Here is an 11,911-nt window from a genome sequence, read left to right on the forward strand (position 1 = left end):
TCACTTTCCAAAAGGTTAGCTGTTAATGAGCTGTCATAATGAGCTCCCGATTTCAAAGTCCACAGTTGTCTTTTCCCTCTAGCGAGAGTAATAAGAATATGCTTTTCATTAGGTTGTTCATGAGGTATAGAATCACAGGGTCACATGTATTAAATGAATTCCTTAAATACAAGAAAGCTGAAAATAAAAGTTTTACTTAAAGAAGCAAAAACAGATATAAAGTCAACTATCACCCAACACATTTACTCATATAACTTCATTCAGTAACCAACTGTAAATGACACTAAAGGTTATTATTTCACATGCTGTGGGTACAAGTAAAGCTCGCATCCAATGTTCTACCTCCAGCACTTGCCTTTGTGATGCTTTTGTGGAAACTATTTTTAAATTACACTATGATCTATTATACAAATGCCTAAATATTTTTTTTGGTTTGTTTGTTTGGTTTTTTGTTTTTGTTTTTTTAATTTAAAGTAATGCACATGTTTACATTATAGGTTTTACAATGCCTGCCATACAGCTCAAACAAAATGAACTACTAGTTTTTACATAAACCTGCTCCTGTGATGTACATACACAACATAGTTGGTTTAAAATATGCCCTTTTTTTTTTTTTTTTTTTTTTTTTTTTTTATGACTGCGTGGATTGATTTTTAAAAAGCTGCATTACGTTTATACACATTTGTCAGTGGGGTGTATAGCCACCTGGTAATCAAAGAAACAAAGCTGAACTGCATGAGTGCCACAGTTCCAATAGTAGGTAATAATACAGTATATTGGGAATGGCAAGATTAGGCTATGTAAAGAACTGTATACCTGTTCCAATAATCTTAAAGCCTCATGATATTTTGTGGAATTCCCCAGATTTCCCTGTTACGCTGTTAAACCAACGACTGTGGATTCATGACAACATGGTTTATATCTATTGTTGCTGGCTAAAATAATATATTGCCTATTAAGATTTTTAGTTGTCTTGGAAGAAACGCAATGGAAAATAAGCACTGTGGAGGAGCATCAGCACAATAATGAATGGACGTTGTTTGTGTTCCTTGTTGATCCATTAAGGCAACTAAAATACTAAACAATATAGTTTACTACTGTAGTTTACTATTACATAATTAGAATTCCCTTGCCGTTTGGATCTGCAGCCATTGGTAAAACTGCTGTCCTGACCTTTAACCTATCTCCAACCTGCTAATCTCCTCCTTACCCTAGCTTGCTGTACTGTTCTACTTTCCCTAAATGCAACTTACTTTGCGCATGCATTAACATCTGCAGTAAAAATAAATAACCCATTTCCAACCAGTTTCTTCTCTCTCTCTTTGACGTACACCCAGACTGCACGCCTGTTACATGTTTAAAAATACTAAAAAAATTAATAATAATAATAATTATATTGTCCTTTAAACACATAAAGGGGTTGACAACAGCCTAAACACTGTCCCTCTTACTGTGTCTGTTGTAGTGTGTGCTTCTGGTTGTTCATCTATGATAGTGTGTGGAAAACTAAAATTGCTTTGTTCTTTCTTCCCTTGGGAAAATTGTTTTTTTGTAGTACATATTTTTTGTTGTTCTTTTTATTAATTGCTGATCTATTTGGTTTTGTTCAAAATTTGCAAAAAAAAAAAAAAAAGAAGCTATAACAAATTAAATGTGAAGATTCTTGTCAACAGTATATATATCTATATTCATCTAATATATATATAAATATATATTTATATATATATATATATATATAAGATATCTTTTTTATTATTATAAAGAAAAACTTAAACCTTTTGAATTTGGAACGCACTGCACGTGCGTGGTGCAGGCCAGTGTAATGAAAATGATACACTGTTCAGTAAGAAAAAAAAAAACAAACAAACAAAAAAAAAAAAAAAACACTTTAAAAAAAAAAATGGAAAATTTTTTGGAAAGGGTAGACTCATTGATATTCTATGTGAAGCAATAACATTTTACTGGCCTGCATCACTGTAAGAGAAGCAGTTCCAGAACTAAAATTAGCTTTTAATTTTTCTATTGATTTTTTTTTTTTTTTTTTTTTTTAAAAGCTAGTTTGATTAAGACTGTATTAATGCATAATTAAATTGCATGTCGAATAAGTTGCAGTTTAGGGTTTGTGAGATTGTCAGTGTTAGAGTTATGTTCTTTTTTGTAGATGGGCATGTATATGCTCATTGTTTGTATATCCCCATCCCTTCCTTACAGCAAAAAGCTCTAATGCCGCCAGACCGCTTCGTACCGCCCTTACATGGACATGGCAATTGACTTACACATTCCCCCCCATCATTCTCATTTCCTATGTAGTATACTCATAGGTCCAGACCTTTTCATGTTTTCCTTCTCTTTAGCAGTGTTAAAATATGTACAGTCATCCGTTCCTTTAAAAAAATTATAAACAAAGCAAAAAACTTTAATTAATACAAAAAATATTATAATGTAGATATTTAAAAACAACAAAATCAAGTTATACATGTACAGTTTTTTTGTTTTGTTTTGTTTTTTTGTTTTTTTATAATACTTGAGTTATTTAAAAAAAGAAAAAAAGAGAATTTATTTTTCATGTTATGTGGTGTGGATGTATGTGTTGTTGCCTCCCTGTATCATCTTGTCAAAAAAAAAATATATTTAAATTTAAATATAACAATTGCTAAAGTAAACTTTGCAACAATATAATGATACTTGTCCAAGAACATTCTTACACAACTTTCTTTTGTAAATTTTTTTCTTCATGCGGGCAATTTGTTGATGTAAGTTGACAAAAATTATGTGGTATGCTTTCCTTCTGCGATAACTTTTTTGTAGGATGTTATAATTTTGAAAGCTGATATATATATATATATATATATATATATATATATATATATATATATATATATATATATATATATATATATATATATATATCAGCTGGATATATATATTTAACCACTTATATATATACAGTGCCTTGCAAAAGTATTCAGACCCCTGACCAATTCTCTCGTATTACTGAATTACAAATGGTACATCGAAATTTAGTTCTGTTCGATATTTTTTTTAAAAACACTTAAACTTAAAATCAATTATTGTAAGGCGACATTGGTTTTATGTTGGGAAATATTTTTAAGAAAAATAAAACACTGAAATATCTTGCTTGCATAAGTATTCATCCCCCACACATTAATATTTGGTAGAGCCACATTTCGCTGCAATAACAGCTTTAAGCCTTTGGGGTAAGTATGTACCAGCTTTGCACACATTGTCGGAGTGATTTTGGCCCATTCTTCTTGGCAGATTTGCTCCAGGTTGTTCAGGTTGGTTGTACGACGCTTGTGGACCGCAATTTTCAAATAGTGCCTCAGATTCTCAATGGGATTGAGATCAGGACTTTGACTGGCCCACTGTAGGACATTCACCTTTTTGTTCTTGAGCCACTCCAATGTTGCTTTGGCCTTGTGCTTGGGATCATTGTCCTGCTGAAAGGTGAATTTCCTCCCAAGCTTCAGATTTTTAGTGGACTGAAGCAGATTCTCTTGCAGTATTTTCCTGTATTTTGCTCCATCCATTCTTTCTTCACTTGTAACAAGATGCCCAGTCCCTGCTGATGAGAAGCATCCCCACAGCATGATGCTGCCACCACCATACTTCACAGGTGGAGGCCAATGGTAAGGTAATTGTGTCCTTGTTAGGGCAATTTCTTTCATTGGTGCAAACTGGGAGCTTCCACAGCATAGGGGTTGACTACTTATGCAAGCAAGATATTTCAGTTTTTTATTTTTCTTAAAAATATTTCCCAACATAAAACCAATGTCACCTTACAAGAATTGATTCTGAGTTTAAGTGTTCTAAAAACAAAAATATCGAACAGAACGAAATTTCAATGTACCATTTGTAATTCAGTAATATGAGAGAATTGGTCAGGGGTCTGAATACTTTTGCAAGGCACTGTATATCAGTGGTTTGTAGTGTTTTGATAAATCTTTTTTTTTTGTAGTGTAATTTACTAAGCCTTTTTTTATTTGTATTATTTGTTGTGTATTTAGTTTCGTGAATGTTTATAATGTAATGTTTGCTGTAATGCTGTTATATGGCTTTTATCGTACGGTTGCATTTTATTTGGTTTATTAATTTTGTTTTATGTATGGGAGGTTTCCAACTCTATCACCAGCCTCCTGGCTGAGGGTTTTACCAACTTGAAGGCCATCTTGATAATCCAGGACAGTGTTTGTAAAGAGAATGGTGCATTTATAAACTGGGTTTTAGCATGCGACCCTGAGAGGGAATATTAATAATGAAATTAAGTATCATTAACTCTTTCATCACAAACTTTACAGAAAGTCTACCCTAGGATAAATAACTAAACAGCTTAAGGGTATTATACAAAAAATAATAATGCAAGGTGGGGTAAAAAGGTAAGGTAAACAGGCAGGGGAAGTTAACCCTTAAGATATTAAACAATATTATATTCAATAGAATGAGTGAGAGAAAGAGCTGAAGCACTGCATGCATGTTTAGTTTAGTATTTAAACTAAACTAAACAGATGAATTTAGAAAAATACTTTTTTTATTTTTAGATTAGGGTCTGCAGCTGTCTACAGCAGCATACTTTTTTAGAATGCAACCTGACCAGTAATACTGTCAGAGGATATGAATTAATGCGCTATGGATTCAAATATTAAATCTGGTCAAATAAAATAAATTTTATTAGACATTTCTATTAGCTTATAAATAGGTTAGTAAATATGTTGCCAGTGAATATAAAAATGTGCCCCTTAAAATTCAGCAAGACCCCACAAATCAGTTTTGATTCCAAAACTAATTAATTTATGTATCGTAAAACTGGAAACAAATTAACTGTCCCATCTTAGTTCTACTTTAAAATATAACATTTTCTTCTTAGAACCCAAGGTCAGATTTACCCAACATATTTAAAACTTTATCCATTAATAGATTTTAGCCGCTAAGATTTTTGCAAACCTGTTAATTACAGTGCACTACAGAATACTGACACCTCAAACCAAAGCCACTCTCGTATCTAACCAGGGTTAAAACACCATATCCACTATCTGGGAATAACTGTTGATAATGTTTAAACTACAAGTCAAACAGCAGACATAAAGTACTTTCTGGACTGTAATTAAAAGTACGAAAAAAAGCATATGGCTTAAGATAAGATGATAGAATTTATTTCCCTTTTCCAGAGTAATCATTTCAAAAGAAAAGATAGTGCCATGTCTGCTTCAAGATTTTATAGGCAATGATTTTTTGTATGACAGGAATACGGTTGCTTTTTAATTAGAAGTGTTAACAGTAGAGTACTTACACTGTCCTGGTTTTCAACTGTCATTCAACTGCTTTTCTCAGTTCCTGCTATGTTTTCTGTGACAGCCTGACAAGTGATACTTGGAAAGACTCCCTCTCACTATAAATTTGATGTGGTAACTGGGTAGGAGGTATGAGACTTTACCCATTACCCATAATAGATCCTTTAAATTTAATTTATTTTAATGTATTTATATATATATATATATATATATATATATATATATATATATATATATATTAATATATACATAATGTATATATATATATATATATATATATATATATATATATATATATATATATATATTATATAATTATTTTGTTGTTATTTAAAATCTGAACAAATTAGAAATGCGAACAGTGTTCTAACACTTGTTTTTATTTTTTAATCCCAGGAGGTGAATTAGTAATCCCTGTACTTGTAGAAGATCCCTTAGAAATCACTCCTCTAGCTACTCGTGCACCCTTCATCACCCTCCCCCCTACCTTTCGCCCCCTCCTTACCATTATTGAGACCACCAAAGATTCCCTGTCCATGACCTCTGAGGCGGGGTTACCTTGCTTGTCGGACCAAGGCAGCGATGATTGTGATGATGATGGCTTGGTGATATCTGGGTATGGCTCAGGGGAAGCTTTTGACTCTAACCTGCCCCCTACTGATGATGAAGATTTTTACACCACCTTCTCCCTGGTAACAGATAAGATCTTGTCTACGTCGGCCTTTGAAGGTGGCTTCAAAGCACAAGCGCCCAAGTGGGAGTCCAAGGACTTTAGACCTAACAAAGCCTTCGAACCTGGTAGGACTACTACCATGTCTTTGTCCCCTGAGCTGATCCGCACCACAACTTCGTCCACGCCCGAAATGGTACCCAAATTGCCAGCAGGCAAAATGAATAACAGAGAGCTTAAGCCCCAGCCAGACATAGTGTTGCTTCCATTGCCCACTGCCTATGAGCTAGACAGCACAAAGCTAAGGAGCCCATTAATAACCTCCCCAATGTTCCGTAATGTACCCACAGCAAACCCCACGGAGCCAGGCATCAAACGGGTTCCGGGGGCCTCAGAGGTGGTCCGTGAATCTAGCAGCACCACTGGAATGGTCGTCGGAATAGTTGCTGCAGCTGCTTTGTGCATCTTAATTCTCCTCTATGCCATGTATAAATACAGAAACAGGGACGAAGGATCTTACCAGGTTGATGAAACTAGAAATTACATAAGCAATTCAGCACAGACAAATGGCGCTGTTTTGAAGGAAAAACAGCAAAGTGCAAAAAGTAGCAACAAGAAACAGAAAAACAAGGACAAAGAATATTATGTGTAAAATAGAAAATATAAAGAGGACTGTATTAAATCAACATATCGGAAGTTGCAATTTTAAAGAAGAAAAAAAAAAGAACTGAAAACTCCAAGCAATGCAAGGAGAAAGTGAACTATATTGTAATATAAAGCACACTTACTATTGTAAGCATATGAAGATGGCTACTAGCAACATTAGTGACCTTATTCTTCAGTCTGGTCGAAGAAGTTATCAGTGTAGAATACTTCACAGCTACATCATCCCAAGTGACTTTTAGAGATCTGTGATCCTTGACGTAAACTTTGTTTTTTGTAATCCTGTAATAATATGTTGGCCATTTCGAGCATGTATGCAACATGTAGTGCTGGCAACTTTTTGAGAATGGGTCTGAAAAAAATTATAAGGATCATCTAAAAAAGGGACTATTGCCATAAAAAAAGACAAATTTGTATTGTTTCTACATTAAAGTGTGGTGTCTTATAATTTTTGCTGTTTGCAAAAACACTGTATTAAATGAAACAAAAACAAGAACCGATTGTTCTTGATCTACTGGCCTTGTTATTTAATTGTACAACTAACGATGTAATTGAGAACCTATGGTAGGTAGAGAGCAGCTGTCGAGTTAAGAATTTGTTCTCAAGTTTCAGTAAAGTATCTGATTGTAGTGCATGCCATCAAATGCTATATGGTGTTTGACTGAAAAAAAAAAGTCTAACAGGCCAAAAGATTCATGATCAAAGTTGCATTCCTCTGTTTTTTTGTTTTTTTTTAGAAGACAAAATAAATCACGTATACATTCTGTCAATCAGAGCAGTATATCTTTGACAGCCTTTGATGCTGTGATCCATTCCCTCTCTTCTCTTTTTTAATAAGCTGCTGTGACTCTTGTGATGTCTGATGGAAGGCTGGTACTAGTACTATAACACTGTTAAGGATGTTAAAACAGAAATAAATCAAATGTGAAATTGTGAATTTTATCTGTTGTCACAGTCAACTGTGTCAAGCAACAAATTTGTTTACATATTTTATTACATTATTGCTGTTGTACTTTGTAGGTAGATATTGTACATAACATTTAAGTTGTATTTTTTTTTTTGTATTTTACTGTACAGACTGATCATTTGATTTATTAGTGTATTTCATGAGGATATTCAAAACTGTAATCTGATTATAAGGAAAGATTTTGGAGCAACAAAAAAAAAACATATTTTGAAAAGAGGAAAAAACTTGTTAGGTTAGAAATCTAATCTTTCTCGGTGATGTTTCTAAGACGCATGAATATTTGACACCTGGAAGTTGTTATTCAAATACAAAATGCCCTTCTTAATTGTATATTGTAAAAGGCTTTCTTGTTATCAATTATTTTCGTGTTATTTTTTTATTTCAAAAAGTGAACAAAAAAACACAAAATAAAAACAGATTCTAAAGGTATTAAAGCACGATACAGAGTATCTAATGAAAATAATGTGATTATTCAGCGGTGTCTTGTTACGGATTGCTGTTACGGATCTTGTGAAATGACTTCTTGCTTCTTTTTTTTTGTTTGTGTTCTTATTTTCAAAGACTTTTGGATCAATATGTGCAGACTGGATGTGGGCTTCTAACATGTTAGCTTTTTTTTTTTTTTTTAACCAAATTTAAGTCAATGTGAATGTTATTTTTGATTTACTGTGTTGTTAATGGTTTAATTCATTCATCTTTTTTATTTTTTTGGCATCTATGTTCGAGGATATGCTTAGCAATAAAATATTATTCCCGAAGTTGTGAATGTTACACTTTTATACATTATTTATAACACTACAGGCTGATGGTCACCATTTTCTCCTTTTCTCACTGGTAGTGTTACAGAACTAGCAGTATACAACTGAACTAGCAGTTTATAATACTGAACAAACCATGTAGTGTGTGTCAGGGCTCCTAGAATCAACATATTTGATATTTAGAGTGCTTCAGAATGCAATGTAGTGTTTACAACAAACTCATTCCTATACCTTTACTGTGTCTTGCGCTGTATGTATAGCAGTGATGACTACATGTATTTTTCAATATAGTCACAATTACTACAGTATTTTATTTTATGTACACCATAAATTGCCTGCAACCAAAATAATGCCATGTTTGTGCCGACAGTGCTTGTGAATAGATATCAAGATTGTCAGTGTATCCTGTCCCTGTATTTTCATGAATGATCCCTGCTGCAACAACACTGATAGTCTATATTGGAAACGCAATCAGTAGGGCTGTGAAATTAACAAGCACTGCCGAGAATTATATGTTATGTTGTGTTCCGTTTAATACCTTAGCTGGCTTGTGACCAAGAACGTGTGAACACAAATATCCAAAACATTCCTGATTATTTTAAAGAAAGGTATCAATGTGATGTGTTGGATACAGAAAATGTAAAGTAATGCATTTGTTGTTAACAATATAGAGTGTTCTGCGACCTTTAAGTAAGGCTTTGTAACAATTAAAAAGTGACAATTTAGCACATGAAACAAGGCGTTATTTAAATGAAGTTAAAGATTTGTGCATAGGGTCTTGAAAGAGTAAGCCCACAAATTGTATTTTCATGACATTTGTAATTTATTTTTTGTATCATTGTTGTTTTTGTTTCCATTTTTGTTTTATGTTTTGCAAACTGGTCATTTTCTTCATCTATATTTCCACAAAAGAAATGAAGATAAAAAGTAACAAAAAACTTAATATATAGAATATAACCACCATAAAAATGCTATTTCCATGCTACCGGAACTTAAAATTGAATGTGCATTACATAATATAATAACTAATAGATGGACAGCCAATATAGTAATTCTAACCACTGTTGCAGAACCTCAAACTTCTTGCTGGCTGCCTTGCATATGAATTATTCTTAATCTACAAGTGGGCAAAAGCTCAATGCCTTTCCAAAGTGAAAAATATGATCAATTTAACAAGCAAAGAACACCCCTCAGACCTTGACAGGTTACATTGAATTCCAAATATATAGGGTTATATTCATATAACATCCCCGAACTCAGCACTATGCCAGTATGTACTGCAATAGATCATGTTTAACCACCCTACTCTCAATGCTGCACTTCTGCCATTTCTCCACATTCTACTGCAAGAGGTTACCTGAAGGAATGCAGAGAGATTGAAAACACATGAGTGACAGGAAAAAAAGCAATAGGTTACTGAGAAAGAGAGCCCGAAGCATGAGTTTAATCACTGCTTTTTATATGACACACATGGCTGCAAAGTCTCTGCCTTCCTTTATGTGATCCCTTAAAGTATAATGCGAGGACATATATTTGAGCAATGAAATATATGCGTGGAGTGATCAGTAAAACATGTTCATTAATATTAAATATGAGCATGTGTACAGAAAATATGATTTATTAGGCAAGTATAATTTTATGAAATCCACATACTATAAGCAATTAAGCAATTAAAAGTTCTTCTTGTTTGTGGTGAGTTTGATGATATAAAACAGGTCAATGTAAAAACGCTAAAATCAAAGAGCACTATCCAGAGTTATGTATTCCTTAGGAATCATTACCTGCCCTACTACTTACAGCCTTTAATCATGACAGGCAATCAGTAACCATGATATGTGAGAGGAATAATACAATGACTTGTGTCCCTATTACCAAATAGTCCAGAATCTCTACATAGCTTGCTGCAGCTGAATACCAAAAATGAATGAAATGAAGCTGGAAAGGGTGCATTGGATGGCCCTCGTTTTTGAAAGACAACAGAGAATAAATGCTTACAGTCAACTTCACCATCTAACACAGAAATATGGCAGACAATCCCTGATGATCTGGAGAAGTTTCAGGGGAGGAGTTGCTGAAGGTACAGCTATGGACAAAAGTTTTGCATCACCTAGAATTTTACGATTAAAAATAAAAAAGTGCTGTGACCATAATTTAGATCTTGTATTTAACATCATGTAATTAATTAAACTACAAAATTATATCGCAAAATCCTACCGGAAGCCATAGCCTATGGAAAACTACAAAGAGGTATGTAATTCCATATGTTAATGTAACATTATTCAGTTTCGACTTAATAAAGCAAAATGAGTTAATTCTAGGGAGATAGAAAACTTTTGGCCATAGTTGTACATTTGCCAGTCCAATACACATAAACCCAGCTGCACTCTGGCATTTGGGATGAAAGTAAATAATTTTATATCACATTCCCCTTAGACAAATACCAAAATCATGTTCTTCATAAACTATTAATCTGTTCAAGAATGCCACAAGGTGCAAAATGATGACATGATCCTGTCAGTCTGCCACCTGACATCAGTTTTGTGCAGATGCCTGAAATAAGAACCAACACTACTGGCTTTGTAGCTCTGGTATCACAAAGAAACACTTTACATGTCTCATTTTCAAATGCTCCAGTTATCTTGCTGGAATTTCACATAATGGCATTTTCAAAGGAAGTGGAAAAGATACAGTAGTCATACCAATGCATAAATACATATTTTAACAAGTCATTGAGAAACAACAACAAAGAACTTGACCTATGACTGACTTCACTAAAACTGTCTCTATGTTTATTTTAAATCATTCAATAGCCAGGGCTGCAAATTTGGCAAATTTTACCTCATATAGTGCCAGCAACATTACATTCTGGCACCAGTAGACATGTTTAATTAGTATTAGGATTTGTTTTAATTCCTTAGCAACCATAGATGATGATCATGATCCATCCACACTCATCCGCATACTGTACACACTTGTGTGGGAAGTTATTTGGGGGGGGGGGGGGTACTTTCTGATGGTGTTCCTCTATGAAAGGTGCTATATAAAATAAACTGATTGATTGATTAATTAGAGCAGAGTTTGATAATTCAGTAGGCTCTCTGGTACTAAACTTTCAAAACAGTTTATCACCAATTTTTAAAAATGATTTGCATCCCTGAATACTGAAGCTCATCTCTCAATCAAGAATCCATTCATCAACTTTTTTTTCACTGGTGCACAGATCCATTGACAGAAATCCTGAACAAGGTTAGCACCAGACTAACATGAAAAACATAACATTCACATGAAATCTTTTCACTTTAAGAAAAACTGGATCCAACTAAACAGACCATTTCACAATATATGACCATCATTTGGAATCAAAGCAAATCAAAATACATTAAATGGTCGATTATTATGCCCAACATAACATTCACAATACTTTTTTGTTTTTGTAAATACATAATAGACTTGTTTAAATTGTGTAAACCAGTGACTCGCCACACAGGCTCGCTCAGGTTCTTTTTCCCTTCCAAACACGACCCAACACACAGGATTTGAGAGA

At 33.6% G+C, this 11,911-nt stretch overlaps 1 protein-coding gene across 32 annotated transcripts in view; it reads left to right on the plus strand.

Moving 5' to 3' along the window:
• nrxn3a (neurexin 3a) overlaps positions 1-9,043 on the plus strand; it is a 290,916-nt gene extending 281,873 nt beyond the window's left edge. For 9 of the 32 annotated variants that reach the window (XM_041266192.1, XM_041266197.1, XM_041266217.1 and 6 more), the window contains one exon: positions 5,706-9,034. In XM_041266192.1, the coding sequence (XP_041122126.1) occupies positions 5,706-6,631 (926 nt within the window). In that variant the 3' untranslated portion in view covers positions 6,632-9,034. Of the gene's footprint in view, positions 1-2,211; positions 2,406-5,705 lie in introns of those variants that run through there. The other 23 variants (XM_041266201.1, XM_041266202.1, XM_041266204.1 and 20 more) reach the window with 11 other exon arrangements.
• The last annotated feature ends 2,868 nt before the right edge of the window (positions 9,044-11,911 follow it).

The sequence above is a fragment of the Polyodon spathula genome, chromosome 12 (genome assembly GCF_017654505.1).
Source record: "Polyodon spathula isolate WHYD16114869_AA chromosome 12, ASM1765450v1, whole genome shotgun sequence".
Lineage (NCBI taxonomy): Eukaryota > Metazoa > Chordata > Actinopteri > Acipenseriformes > Polyodontidae > Polyodon > Polyodon spathula.